The 15683-nt window shown below is 39.5% G+C and overlaps 1 protein-coding gene across 1 annotated transcript; it reads left to right on the plus strand.

The window, feature by feature from the left end:
• The first annotated feature begins 1234 nt into the window (after positions 1 to 1234).
• On the plus strand, positions 1235 to 15043 carry LOC137180308 (actin-related protein 2-A). The gene is made up of 9 exons (XM_067585624.1): positions 1235 to 1362; positions 4552 to 4662; positions 5059 to 5274; positions 5448 to 5520; positions 6107 to 6243; positions 6609 to 6758; positions 6860 to 7005; positions 8205 to 8337; positions 9672 to 15043. Exons 1-9 carry the CDS (start codon positions 1315 to 1317, stop codon positions 9840 to 9842), a joined length of 1185 nt encoding a protein of 394 aa, XP_067441725.1. The 5' UTR covers positions 1235 to 1314; the 3' UTR covers positions 9843 to 15043.
• Positions 15044 to 15683: the final 640 nt, after the last annotated feature.

Genomic DNA, 15683 nt, shown 5'->3' on the forward strand with positions numbered 1-15683 from the left:
CTACAAAGGATCCAACAACAGATATTACAGGTTCTGAAGTTGCAGTTCCAAGTCACAAGGTTGAAAATTGCAAATGCACTTTAGATTTCAGCTGAGTTGTTTTCCATCTTTATGGCTTTAGAACAGATTGAATCAGTATTTATCAGAGAGAAAGGACATGGGCAGAAGACGCTTGATACCTACAGAGAACACGACTGTGTGACAACAAGTTAACTAAATCCAGAAGATGGTAGAAGCTGCTGTTAAACATCAAAGAAGAGAAAGATGCCATGAGGAGATTCTGCTTGTAATAGTTTGGGGTAAAACAATAGAAGAGTGGCAATGGAAGTGGAGTACTGAAACAAGGGGAAGGTTTCTATACAGCTTTAACAACAAAGTCAATTCAACTGTAAAGACCCAAACACACTAAAAGTGATTTGATGCTCCTATAGCTCAATGCAGGCATCAGATTTGAAATGCCAACAATCCAGAACCAACACAGATTTGTCCTGTTGTCTTTGTATTTGCTGCTGCATTAGTTGGATGTAATGAATGAATGAAAAGGAGAAATTAAAACGTTCTGTTTCCACAGTAAATCATCTGTTGAGTGTTTGATGGTTATGTATTTTGCTTTAGAACGTAACCGCCATGAAACAATCAGAAAATAATGTTTTATTTCTCTCACTGCTTTGTTCTCTCTACCGCCTCTCCCTCCCCTTGCTAAACCACTTGTGCTCTCAGCTTGCTTGTACTATCTTTTTCTTTCTCTTTCTCTCTCTCTCTCTCACTTTGGTCATTGGGTCCTCATTTGATGCTCCAAAATCGAAACAAGGTCGGAGTAGGGGCATCAAGGCAGTTTTGGTGTGCATTTCCGCCATTTGAAACAACAGGTGTACTTCAAAACAAGCACGTCATATTTTGACTTTGAATATTTGAGGTCAAGGAAAGAAGACAATAGAATAAGGCTAAATCATTCCAATTTAGACAGCACACTCAATATAATAGGAAAACATCCAACTGGTTTATGTGAGCACTGTCAGGTTGAAGGAGCAGGGCAAGCTTGTCTAGGGCACCGAATGGACTAAATCCAGTCCTGTACTGACAGGATTAATAAATAGGATTTAATCTCTGGTTCACACTCCGGAGCTGAAGGTGGCGGTAATGCAACTGCCGCTAAAAACCAAAAGAAGAGGAAGAAGAAGAGATTCCGCTTTTATTCGGAAGGAATCACAGTTGAAGCGGAACTTGTGTTACTTCCGGTGTTTTGGTTAGCTTGACGTTGGAGTGCAGGCAGGGGGAGGCTGCTGCTGCTGCTGGTTTCAGGGATATAAAAACATGGACAGCCAAGGAAGGAAAGTCGTGGTTTGTGACAACGGAACCGGGGTAAGTTTGAAAACAGACTATAATGTTTAAATTTCTCACCGCGTCGCTGTCGTTTCTCCGGCGGCGCAGTTTGATCAGAAGCTGGAAACAGGAAGTGACAGGGAGCTAGCTGTGCTAAAGCGCTAGCTCGGCTGGGTGGGTTGAGAGAGGAATGTGTCTGTCAGCTGGATTCATCTTATTCAGCAGCTGGATTCGTCTCATTCAGCAGCTGGATTCATCTTATTCAGCAGCTGGATTCGTCTTATTTAGCAGCTGGATTAGTCTCATCCAGCAGCTGGATTCATCTTATTCAGCAGCTGGATTCATCTCATTCAGCAGCTGGATTCATCTCATACAGCATCTGGATTCGTCTCATCCAGCTGCTGTATCCAGATGTTAGACTGGCCTCTGGTCATGTTTATCCTGCTGTGGTTTAGTCAGGAAAGTCTCTGACAAATACTTTGCTGGTTTAGTCATTAACTTTGTAGTCAGGTTCCGTGTAACACTATGACAGTTGGCTTCCTGTTCACTAATCAATAATACAAATACAGCCCTTAAAGTGGTCTCACAGCGAGTTAGTACATCTAGCTGCCAGAGTAATTCAAGTGTAAAGTTAAAACTGATTCTGAATGACGATGCTGAAGTTAGTTTCTGATTCATCGTTAAGGGAAAAGTTTTCTGTTGAAACCCACATTCAGAGTTATGAAACCTTTATTCTATTTGTGAAAACAGAAAAACAGGGGGAATTTCACTGCTTTTTCTCCATTAGTGGTAAAAAATACAACACTCAGACTTGTCAAATCTGGACTAGATTAACAAGGAGACTCATTAAAACTCATTTTCAGGTTTGTGAAACCTTTATTTTGCTTATGAAAACAGAAAAAAGGGTGATTTCAGTGCTTTTTTTCTACATCCAGACCACATTAGACCAGATCCAGATTAAAACACACTATGTGGTTGTGAGGAAAGCAACTAAATGGTTTTTTTTTAAAGTTTAGATTGTAATTTAAGATATGAACATAAATAGACATGAACACCGGCTACATTCACAGAGCCTTCACTCTCTGCTAAATATCCTCATTCTGCATAAGAAAGAAGACCAATGGCCAACTGTCAGGGAGAAGAAAACACTGAATTTATGAGAAAGAAGCCTATTAAATATGTATGATAATTAAACTTATGAAATATATATAATACAGACAGAAAATTGCATAAAATGTTCATAAAAATAGAAGGAAAACTCATCTCTGATGCAATATTCACAGGAAATAATCCACTTAAAGTTCATCCAAATTTTACATAAAATATCCTGCAGTTATTTTGTCAATATTTGGGTTCATTGTGCAGTTTATCAGTTGTTCTGCACAACAAGCAGACTAGTATAGTACAAGTATAGTGTTTTTTTTAAATCTAAATCAAGAGAAATATCAGTGAAATCACCTTTTTTTCTGCTTTCACAAAAAAAATAAAGGTTTCACAAATCTGAAACTGTGTTTTAATGAGTCTCTGGAGTCTCTTTATTAATCTAGTCCAGATTTGATGGAAATCAGTATGATGGTTTTAATCTGGACAAAGTAGTCTAGATGGGGAAAACAGTGCCCTTTTTCTGTTTTCAGAAGTAAAATAAAGGTTTTACAAATCTGAAAGTGGGTCTAAACAGAGTTAAGGCTTCTTGTTACGACGTTTAACACTTTTACACAAGTGTAAGTGGTGAAAAAACGGAGAATCAGCCGATAAATATCATTATCGACGTTTCTGTCAACTCCGAATCAGAAGCTAACTTCAGTGTCAGTACAGTCATGGCTAACGTTAGCTACGTTAGCATTCATGTCCTCAGTTTTGTTCGTTAAATATTCACAATTTGAAGCAAACAAGACACCGACTGAAAGGATAAGAGAGAGAAACAGTTAAAAAATAAAGCCTGTAATTATTATTCTCTTTATTATTGTTGTCAGTTAGCGGCCCCGCCCTCACTTCATCTTTCTCACACACGCAGAATTTACTCACACACACACTTTTACACTCATTTTAAAGTTACCGGATACGTTTATAGCAGCTAAAAATCAGTTTCTATCAGTTTATAGCAGCGATAAATGTTTTAAGGATTTCAGTGCGTCAGTGCGCAGACGCGAGACGTCTGGTTGCGGAAGTTGAAGCAGTTCTTCCATGTAAGGAAACTGTGCAGCTCTGCAGCAGCTTTCTGCGGTTTTGAATGGACATGTTATTAAACTGCCTGCACGGTTTACAGGAAGTCTGCATGCTCTCTGAAGACTCACTCGGGGACTCCTGTATCAGATTAAAACTTACAACGAATGGAAAAGTATTTATTTGAATGAATTGTTTGACAAGTTTGAAGTTTTTTTCTTTGTGCATGTTGTTTGGACTGCAGGAAATGATGAGTAGACACATATTTTCAGTTTAAATCTTTCTGATTTACTGTAAAATCAACATCATATGCAGGGGTTATGAAACAACATATAATATAGGTGTTACATACAGTTAGGCTGATGACATCACAGGCCTGAACTGTTTTTAACTGGTGAAACATCAACACTTATTAACACCAAATGTGTCAACATCATGCAAACAACTTCAAACAGAGGTTGAAGAAGTATTAAGATCCTTTACTGCAGTAAAAGTACCAATAAAGCAATGTAAAAATACTCCATTACAAGTAAAAGTCCTGCAATAAAAATCCTACTACAGTAAAAGTACATTAGTATTATGAGCTTGATGTAGTTAAAGTATTGCAGTAAAAGTAGTGGTTTGGTCCCTCTGACTGATATATTATTATATATGACATCATTAGATTATTAATAGTGAAGCATCAGTGTTAGAGCAGCATGTTACTGTTGTAGCTGCTGGAGGTGGAGCTAGTTTACACTACTTTATATACAGTTAGCTAGTTTAGTCCAGTGGTTCCCAAGCTAGGGGTCAGGCCCCTCCAAAGGGTCAGCAGATAAATCTGAGGGGTCGTGAGATGCTACTCAAATAAAGTACAAATACTTTCCACCACTTGATCGAAGAATCATTTAATTGAGATGCTGTAACATAATAAAAACATTTGTCCCAGTGGGATGAATTTTACTTTTAGTTTTCACCACGTTGTTGTAAACATTGTAATATTTGTGTTCTTGTGTTTTACCATCTTCTTCTTCTTCTTCTTCTTCTTCTTCTTCTTCTTCTTCTTCTTCTTCTTCTTCTTCCTAGTTTGTCAAGTGCGGCTATGCAGGCTCCAACTTCCCCGAACACATTTTCCCAGCGCTGGTTGGCCGGCCAATCATCCGCTCCACAGCTAAAGTTGGAAACATTGAAATCAAGGTAATGTCATCTGCCTGAGTCATTCATGTTGTGTTTATCACAGTGCAGCTGCTCTTTACTACTACTAGTACTCTTTTGGATGCATCATTGTAGTTTGTGGAAGAACATTAAAGGTTAATCAGAGATCACAGCGTGCAGACAAAACCAAAATATTCAAGTGTCCCTGAAATGATCTGATCATTAAATGATCCCTGAATGAGTATGATGGAGCTGTGGTTCTCAGCCGTGTTCATTGGAGTCTGAAGATTGTGCAAGTTTAGATTTCAAGCAAACACAGGCAGCTGGTTTCACTGGTTTACTTCTCTGTAGCCAAAATGTAGGTAATATTTAGATAAATCAGCTGCTGAAGAGAAACGCCAGATAAAAGATCTAACATCTACCTTTGACCTCTCGCAGGACCTGATGGTGGGGGACGAGGCCAGCGAGCTGCGCTCCATGCTGGAGGTGAACTACCCGATGGAGAACGGTATTGTCAGGAACTGGGACGACATGAAGCACCTGTGGGATTACACCTTCGGCCCCGAGAAACTCAACATCGACTCGCGCAACTGCAAGATCCTACTGACCGAACCGCCCATGAACCCAACCAAGAACAGAGAAAAGATCATTGAGGTACTGCAGGTGTTTCACATGCTTCTGTTCTGGTCTGAGTGGACTGAGAGTGGTGATATCAGAGGGGCAACTATCCCTGCATAACATACTGCAGAAACCCAAAACTATACATCTATGTTGTGTCTTCTTCTTCCTGTTCATTAACTGCTACTTTTCCTTTCGTCTCCTGCCAGGTGATGTTTGAAACGTACCAGTTCTCTGGAGTTTATATCGCCATCCAGGCCGTCCTCACTCTCTACGCTCAAGGTACGTTTGCCTCCATGACTCTGATAATCACAGCTAAACTGAAAAAAAGTTATTGTTTTTGCTCTGTAGGCAAAAAATTTAATGAACTTACAGTGCAGGACAGAAAGGACGGCTTTCCACACAACATACTAATAACACTTTCATATAAATAAAACATGGTAATATACACAAAATATAAAAGATATGCAAAAAAACTAAATAGTGTACACCTTCAAGTGCCAATTCATACATTAGCTTTCCCTGAAACCTCTTATTTTCTGAGCTTCCTCAAAAAATATAACTTTTGATAAACCAATTATAAGATTTTGTAAACATTGTTTGCAGTTGTGTTGCTAGGTGGTTGTTTGTTTATACGGCTGCAACTAATGATTATTTTCTTGATTCATTGATTAGTTGTTTTGTCTATAACATGTTGATCACTGTTGAAGACGACATCCTCAAATGTCTTGTTTTGTCCACAAGCCGAAGATATTCAGTTTACTGTCATAGAAGACTAAAAAAACCAGAAAATATTTGTATAATATTTGGATTTTTGACTCATTGACTAACCGTTGCACCGAGTGACTCGTCCACTTCTCTGTTCTAGGACTGCTGACTGGAGTGGTGGTCGACTCCGGCGACGGCGTCACCCACATCTGTCCGGTGTACGAAGGTTTCTCCCTGCCGCACCTGACCCGACGCCTCGACATCGCAGGAAGGGACATCACACGCTACCTCATCAAGGTACCAGCGACTTCACGTCGCCCTCACTGCTACGCTTCGTCTGGCGTTTGGTGCCAATGTGGGAAATATTTTAAATGGTGGAATTTGACGCACTATGTGACCAAATGTATGTGTGTATATATTTAGGGTTGAGCATTTTTTTGCCATAATTAGATAGTTTTGAAAGAAAAGAAAAAGAGGAAACATGCAGCAAAGCTCTCAGTTGGAATTTAACCACAGACGTTGCGGTTGTGTGATATGAGTAACCCTAACCCTAGACCAGAAGGCTAGCAGGGCGCCCTGATGTTTGTGTTTCTATTACTTAATAATAACCACAAAACCCCCATCTTGAGTCCAAATTAAGAGACTTGCTTTCTGTCCGTCAGCTGCTGCTGCTGCGAGGCTACGCCTTCAACCACTCGGCTGACTTCGAGACGGTGAGGATGATGAAGGAGAAGCTTTGCTACGTCGGTTACAACATTGAGCAGGAGCAGAAGCTGGCGCTGGAGACGACGGTGCTGGTGGAGTCGTACACGGTCAGTCGTGGTCATCAACTCTGTTCCTGTTTAGTAATGTTCTTCGTTAGTCCTGAAGGCAGGAATATTCGCTAAATGTTTTGTTTTTTTCGTGTCCTCAGCTTCCGGACGGCAGAGTGATCAAGGTTGGAGGAGAGAGGTTCGAAGCCCCCGAGGCTCTGTTTCAACCTCACCTCATCAATGTGGAGGGGGTGGGCGTGGCCGAGCTGCTCTTCAACACCATCCAGGCCGCAGATATCGACACCAGGTGAGCAGTCAGGAGCCGCTGGGCCGCTGTTGTCAATGGAAACGCTCAATATGATTTATAAACCTCTGAACAGAGATCACAAACCGACTTCATCATCCAATAAGACAAAACTAAATGAGAAATTCATCACCTGAAAAAAGTGATACACAAATTATGTTTGAGGGACATGGACAAAATATAAAAAATATTACAAAATTAAATATTTTTGACCAAATACCTTTATTGATATTGCAACGATATTGTAGTGATGATCATTTGTGCTTTCACAAAATATTTACATGATGAGATTTTTGATAAATAATCATCAGTAATGTGGATATAATGACTAAAGTGGGTAAACAGCTGGAACAGTCTGGTCAGTTCAGAAAATTACATTAATTTATTGTAATGGAGCCTTTAAAACCAGGAAAACACAACACTTATGAAATATCACGATATATATAGTCTAGTATCGATATAATATCAGCCCAGCTCTAATCACAAATACACACAATATACAATATACAAGACAACCTGGAAAAAACATTATTCTAAAACTTTAGCCTACTTGAGACTCTTTGTTTGAGGTGGAAAAAACCTTTTTAATGAAGTTACATTAAAAGTTAAAAAAAATTCATTTTTTTATGAGTGACATAAAGGTTCTCGGGCTGCAACAACACATTTCTGGATTCAAACTGCTGGAATTTAACATTTAGAGATCACACATGCAGGTCTTTAAAAGTCTTAAAAAGCACCAAATTCAGTTCCTTTAAAAAAAGGAATAAAAGAATCATAACATAAATGAAAATTAATTGTAGGCTTTATTATCCCTCCTCGTTTTCCATCCTTTCTTGACAGGTGTGACTATAAAAAGGTTCAATTGCATATTATGTGGTATTAAAAAAAAAAGTCTTAAATTGTATTTGGTGAAAGCAGCAGAAACCTGCATATACATTAATATCTTAATCCTGTTAAATTCCAACAGTCCTGTATGCACATGTTTACATTCTTGTTGCCCTTAAAACTCTTAAATGCACTCAAACAAACAACATTAAATGGGGAACACTGGGAATTAAAACCTGAACAACTTTGAAAAAAGATGATCATGATGATGCATATTTGGAATCCAGGTTAAAGCTTCCCGCCGCCAGGCCGAGTGGTATTGAAGAGTGATGTAATAAAAATGGAAACCATTCATCGTATGTTGTTTTTCTGATCAGAGCTGAGTTCTACAAGCACATCGTCCTGTCTGGAGGCTCCACCATGTATCCCGGCCTGCCGTCCCGGCTGGAGCGCGAGCTGAAGCAACTTTACCTGGAGCGAGTGCTGAAGGGAGACGTGGACAAGCTATCAGTGAGTACAGATATCTAAATATTATCAAGTTATAGAATGAATCACTGAAGTGGAAGAAAACAGTGGAGAAACGTTTATTACATTTAATATTAATTTGATTATTTTAAATGTGATTTTGTCATATTGTGATAAATCTGTCAAACCATACCTCCCATCCCTAAATGCCTAAAGCTAAACCCTCTGATGTAAACATTAATGAATTCCTTTAAAACAGTTTTCAGGGTTTCTCTGGTGAGAATCTTTTCATAATTTCATACCATACAGCATATATACTCAATAGGTGGACTCTGGTCATAAATAAATAAAATTTAATCTGGAACGGGAACAGAATTGAACTGCTTGTCATCATTCAGCCGCCTGTTAGTCGCCACAGTTAAACAGGTTGTTGTCAATACAAACAAAGAAAGGTTGAAAGTGGAAAAACATGCATTTAAGCATGACTGGACGGAGAAATACACATGAATTCTTCCTGAGGGAAGTGTGAGACCTTTGTGTTTGATTTACAGTGAAACAGTGGCTTTAATGAGAGTAAAACGCCACAACGACGCCAAACAAAACTGATCCAGCTGAAGTCGTGATATCAAGAACTCCAGCAGAATAATTGTAAAAACATTTTCACAAGTCTCGACTGCTGAAATACTTGGTTACGCAAGTAGGAGATGGTCTATACTGAAATATAATCTAATGAACCCTTACTGGACCTTTGATGCAGTGGAAATGTATTGTGGACCTCTGAGACTGTATTTGACTAACCAACGCTGCCACATACTATACAAATACTGTGTGTGTAACGTTGTTCACACTAGTAACCAACTGTCATGTGAGGAGATTATTTTGCTCGAAAATTATGGATTTACATGTCAGACTAAGCCTTGGGCTCCTTTTTAAGCTTTAATGCATTAGTTAACTAATAGTGTAATAAAATGTAAATGTCATCATAATTGACTATGTTTTGTAAATAACTATGCAGCTTCTCTATAGATACATCTGTGATTTTCAGCTTATTTTAGATGTAAACTCCATCAGGCTTTCTTGTTCTCTGGTGCAGTAAATGTTTTCGCCACCAGAGGGCCCTGAAGCCACAGTGTAGTTGTCAGACACGCCGTCATTGTCATGGTCCATGATGACAAGGTGAAAATATAACATCTAATTGTTCCTGAGAGGAAGTACGCTCTGCTGCTCCTGCAGCCGCTCTGGGAAATCCACCAACCTGTAATTAAAAGACAATCTACTTCAGTCTATTTTAAGGGACCTCACTGGGTGGCGCGGGCTTTCAACACATTATTATCTCCGTTAACACTCTCTACTCTCTTTCTGCTTCATCTCCACCGCAGAAATTCAAGATCAGGATAGAGGACCCCCCTCGGCGTAAACACATGGTGTTCCTGGGCGGCGCCGTGCTTGCCGACATCATGAAGGACAAGGACAACTTCTGGATGACGCGGGAGGAGTACCAGGAGAAAGGAACAAGAGTGCTGGAGAAGCTGGGCGTCACCGTCAGATAAAACACACACACACAAAGAAACACTTCCCAGTCCTCCCCAATGTACCTCCATCTACTCCATCACCTGACATCCATTGCGTCGCTCACCTTGATGTGTCTGGACGGACACACTGTGTCTTTGATTCACACACATTTTGAAAAGAAAAGAGGGAGGGAGAGAAGGAGGGAGGGTGGGAAGGGAAAAGAGGGATGAAGGATGTGGAGTTTGGGGTAAGAAGTCTCCTGTGAAGGCAGGAAATTACTAGAGAGCTCTTAAATATTTGCCCACAACAGAAAAGAGAATTATGTTCTGAGATGAATGAGGTAAAGCTGTAAAATACAGCATTTAAAGGAATAGTTTGACATTTTGGCAAACGCTTGTTTGCTTTCTTGCTAAGAGTTAGCTGAGAGGATTGATCCCACTCTTTCCATTAAATATGAAGCTGGAGCCAGATGACGGTTAGCTTAGCTTAGCCTATAGACTGGAAACAGGGGGAAACAGCTAGCTTGGTTCTGTCCAAAGGTTACAAAAATCTGCCTACCAGCTCCTCAAAAGCTCACCGAAAAACTTCTATATCTGATTTGTTTAATTTGTACAAAAACTGGGGTTATGTGAGGATTTGTTGCCTCGCAGCAGTGACTTCCTGCAGGATTTATGGTACCATGAGGTTGCCAGACAACCAGCAGAGACTCCAAGAAGTCATTGCTGCCGGCCAAGAAATAGTCGCCACATAAACGCCCCTGAAAACCACAAATTCTCGTTTTTACACTTCGATTTTTGTATGCATTAAACAAACAAGATATAACATGTTAATTAAAGATCTTTAGAGGTGCTGCTAGTCTGATTTTGTTATCTTTGGACAGAGCCATGCTAGCTGTTTCCCACTATTTCCAGTCTTTATGCTAAGCTAAGCTAACTGGCTCTAGCTTCAGATATGAGAGTGGTATCAATATTCTCATCAAACTCTTCATCTTCATCTACTCTTCTTGCAAGAAAGTAAACAAGTGTATTTTTAGTTTCTGTATAAATAAAGCTTAAATAAGTAAATACATTCCCCAAAGGGTCAAACTATTCCTTTCAAGATGGAAAAAAAATATCTGTGGCATTAAAAATGGTGGAGTGTTCAAACTTAAAATGTCCTTTAAGAGACAAGTTTACTTTGTCTGAGCGACTCCTCATGAAGCCGGATTGAGCTCCGGTCCGTTTTCAAGATGAAGACGACGGCAACGATTATTATTAGTGATGCATTTGAGTTCGGCTCCAAAACGAGACCTTCGCCATGTGAAAAATGTGTCACCTGCTCTGAATAGAATAATACAGAATAATACTCGCAGCGTGGAGCATTAAAGAGATTAGATATCTGAAAAAAAATAGATCATTACATACTGTGTCTTTTTAAAATACTGATCATCAAATAACATTGTGCCCTCGCCCCCAAATGTCCTTAAACCCTTCATTGGCTCACTGTACTGAAGGTGCAGGAGGGTCAGGCAGATATTTTTAACCTGTTGGGACTTTTGCTCGAGCTGGGACGTTCATATCTTCCACAAGAGGCTGGAATGATTGAGAAAAACTTGAAGGAAACTCCTAAATTCCTCAGTCTTTTTTTTTTGTTGTCTTAGCTTCTTCTTGGATTTGTGGTTTGATTTGTGGTGGTGAGCAGGGTTTTGGATTTGAAAACAAGCCAGTTGGAGCTTTCAGTGGGTTTGATTTTGGGTGTTTCTGTATCCCGCTCACAACCTGCAAATCATCCACCGCAGATCAAATGAACAAGAGAACGGTTTTGATATCTCAGCGATTTTACAAAGCGTCAAGTCATTCCTTAATGCTGATCAAGGACGTCTACTACGTACCAAAGTCCTGCATCGCTGCTTCCCTGAACTCGGACATTTGAGTGACTCATTAAGTCTTTATTGGAGGAATACGTTAAAAGTACAAACTCACCAGATGGAAGGCTTTTTAGTGACCAACAGTATAAGGAGGGAGAAAACCAACGATGAGTGCAAACTAACAAAAACTTTATTTATATATCACTTTTCTTAACAAAGAGACAGAATGCTTTACAGAAAAAGAGTAAAGAATTAACAAACGGCACATAAAAACACAGCAACATATTAAATATCCATAAACACTCTCCAATAAAAGAAGAGATCTTCTAATTCTGACTATGAAAGGTTTCTTCCATTACAGCCAATACATACCATGTAAAATCAAATATTTTGCAGCATTACCGGAAACTAAAGAAAGGAATTTACTGTTTTATTTATCAGTATTACTGCAATAAAGGTTCTGGCCACCAGTGGCAGCACTGAGCACATGTCAGTGAGTCTTTTCCTTTCAGTAAACAAGGCTCCTCTCTTTACTCAGGAGGACGAAGGGATTTAATGCATCAAATGGGACGGCATCGCTCTGACGTAATTTTATGTAGAAATAATTGAGTAACAGTTTAAAAGAAAAGCACCTCCCGCCTGATGACTGACTGTCACAGAATATTTCAAACATTACAGTAAAGCTGTCTCCACAACAGCCTGGATGTTCCCTTTATTTTCCCGTCAGATCAGCCCAACAATCAATAAAGACATTCCAATTGAAGGGGTGTCGCCGTCCGGTAAAAAACTTCAGTGTAGGATACACCTGTGGTCACTCGCTCACATTTAAGGGACTGAATCATCCTCGATAACGGCTGATCTCACAGGCCGGAGGACGGAGGAAGCATGATTAGCAGAATAGAAAGCACCTGCACCATTTTTTTTTTCTTGTATCAATTGTAGTAGGAGAAACCTTTCTTGGTCAGAGTAAATTGTGTTAATATTGCATATAGATTTCCTACCATCTGATAAGTCTGTATTCCTGTAACTGATGTTCTGAGTCACTCAATGACGGAAATGTTCTGGGAGGTGTAGTATGATGTTCCTGGTTCAGGGTTAGTCATTCCTCTTTTCACCATTTGCACCATGCTTTCAATTCCAGCTTCTTCTTTTTTTCACTTTTTGTTTCTTTTCTTTCTTTGTTTATGATTATTGCTTTTGTGCTTTTTGTTTCAGATGAGACCAGGCTTTGCCTTTATTATTTGTCTGATTGTACAGCTGATTTCTGACCTGCGTCACTGCCTGAGTTCACCGAGGGTCACTGTGGTCTCAGTGACTCTTTCTGCCCTTAACAGCTGATCTGGGTTCAGTCATGGCTAATCAATCAGTTTTAAACTGTTTTAGAACAGATTCTTGGCTGGTCCTGGATCAGATATTAGGGGCAAAATGAAGCATATCCTGTTTTCAGAGGAAATCACCAGTAAGGAAATAATCCATATGTTGGTCTAGAAGGAGAAAGGAGGAGCGGACAGTCAGTGTTGGCTGTTGAGGTTTAGTGATGCAAACATTTCTTGAACCATAAATGATCTCATTGGTTGAGATGAAGCTCAGTAAATCGAGCAAATAATCTTTTTTTTTTTTTTTTGCAATGTGACCTGACAGTGAATCTTGAAAGGCAAGAAGACGAGAAAGCTAACATTATGTACTTAAGCAGCTCACCATACCAAGCTAATAGCTAACTAGTTAGTTTATCCCTGGTGGTTGGATGTATGTTTAGATGGGTTCTGATCCATTTAGATGGTTGCTAAAGTTGTTAAAGTAGTTTTGTCTACCAACCTTGGAAAAAAAGATACCACCAGCCAATAGGGTGCTAGTAACGCTCTTCTTTGCCATCAAACTGTAGGAGAGAAGCAAACAGATCCACTGCTTCCAGTTTACCTAGTGTAACATAAGGGGTTACTTATAAACGTTAGACTCAGCACTACAGTACCAATGAGCCTTAGCAGCTATTTCTACATAGAAGATACAAACTACAGCTGTTTGGGTCATTTTATTGCTGTAATCAAGACCAAAGACTCTTTAACCAGTGACATCATTCTGGGATGTTTGTGCATCTAAATCTTGAAAGGATGATGCTGGCGATGTTTTTCTTATTGTCAACAAATCTCATGTTCAGAGCCAAACCAGCAATTAACTGATCTACTAACAAGTGTTGTGTGTGTGTGTGTGTGTGTGTGTATGCAAAGCCTGATATATCTTATTCCTCTGCTCCGTAGACCTCCTTTGTTGTCTAAAAACTGTTAAGAACACGTTAGTGAGTCACATCGCTGCACTGGGTGACATGTTCCCTCATCATGAAGAGTTTGGTCACGTTAGTTAGACTAATAACAGTGATCAGGTTTTCAGTCTCCAGAGAGTAGTTCTGTGTAAGGCAGACGCCACTGAGCATGTGCAGGAACGTGGTTCTGTTCATAGCTTCACTAGCTTGTTTTGCTACATGTCACAACCTCTTGACTTTGTACTGAAGTTCTTTGAGAAATTTATGAAGTAGTACAAAGTCAAGAGGTTGTGATATGTAGCACAACAAGCTAGCAAAGCTATACACAGAACTACTCTCCGGAGACTGAAAACATGAACGCTGTTATTCATTTTTGGAGCCATTTCTAAAAAGACCAACGTGACCAAACTCTTTATAATGAAGGAAATTTCCCCCAGTGCAGCGATGTGGCTCACTGGTGTGTTTTTAATAGTTTAGGAGGTTTACGGCTCAGAGGAATAAGATATATCAGGCTTTGGATACACACACACACAATACTTGTTAGTAGATCAGTTCATTGTTGATTGGGCTCTGCACACGAGATTTGAGATACATGAGATTTGTTGACAATAAGAAAAATAAAGAAAACCACCAGAATTATCCTTTATCCTGCACACTTTGAGGATATTTGGAGCTTTTAACCATAGAGAGTTTTTTTCCATTTGAGTTTGAATTCCACTCATCATCACTCTCATGGTTTTCTTCCTCCTCATGACCAAACTTTCCTCTCCTCCTCCTCCTCCGCTTCTCAGTCTTGGCTATACTGAAGATGAATATGTGGGTTTGGGGTTACAGACGAAGGGGATTTGTGTCGGTTACTGAAATAATATTTGTAATATTAATGAGAATCTGGTGTCAGGAAATGGAGACCACGTAAAAGCTGGTATTTGTGGTTTCCATCTTGGTTCTTATGTGTATATTGGAGGCACTTGACACACACACATATGAATATAAATGTATAATTTCCTTTTGACAACACAGTCATTAAGTGCCAAGTACAGTTATTCTAGCTGGATCTTATTTTTGGTCGTCCTTTTTATGTTTTGTTTATAGCACAACTGCCAACCGCTGATTTAAATAAAGCAAAGTGATTTATAGATTGCTGTGTCTTCATGTCTGTTGTCTTAAATAGTGCTGACACCGTCTTCTGCTGCGGACAGATAGATTTACAAAGACGCAGCTCGTCTCTTTTGATGTGGTTTAAGGATTTCCGGTGACGATAAAGGACACTGATGATGTGTCTCATTATGGAGGATGAAACCTGCTGCTTTAGAGGGTCACTGTTGCGCAACCAAACTCTCAACATCGGCTGCTTCTGATGTTGGGTAATTTGCGAGGAGCTTATTTAGAAATTCCTACACACTGGGCTCTCCATGGTAACCACATTTAAACACCACATCGCCTCCATGCCTTCAGGACGATGCCTTTGCATCCTGAGTTGTAGCTCAGCCATTGTTTTTAAGGGATAACTCTTACTATCAACAAAAACACATGAAAAAATCCAACTAACCACTCCAAAACCTGATATATATTATTTTTCTGTGCCAAAGAGCTCCATTGTTGTCCAAAACTATTAAAAAACAGTGTTGGAAGTATTCAGATCATTTACTTAAAGGTGCAGTGTGTAGAATTTAGTGGCATCTAACGGAACGGACTTAGCAGAAATGGAATATAATATTCATAAGTATGTTTTAATTAGCATATAATAACCTGAAACAAAGAATTTTTGTGTTTTTG

The sequence above is a fragment of the Thunnus thynnus genome, chromosome 3, assembly GCF_963924715.1.
Source record: "Thunnus thynnus chromosome 3, fThuThy2.1, whole genome shotgun sequence".
NCBI lineage: Eukaryota > Metazoa > Chordata > Actinopteri > Scombriformes > Scombridae > Thunnus > Thunnus thynnus.

Coding starts and splice junctions, on each gene's coding strand:
- LOC137180308 (XM_067585624.1), top strand. CDS start 1,315: ATGGACAGCCAAGGAAGGAAAGTCGTGGTTTGTGACAACGGAACCGGG. Junction 5,275..5,447: donor ACAGAGAAAAGATCATTGAG/GTACTGCAGGTG, acceptor GTCTCCTGCCAG/GTGATGTTTGAAACGTACCA. Junction 7,006..8,204: donor GCCGCAGATATCGACACCAG/GTGAGCAGTCAG, acceptor TTTTCTGATCAG/AGCTGAGTTCTACAAGCACA.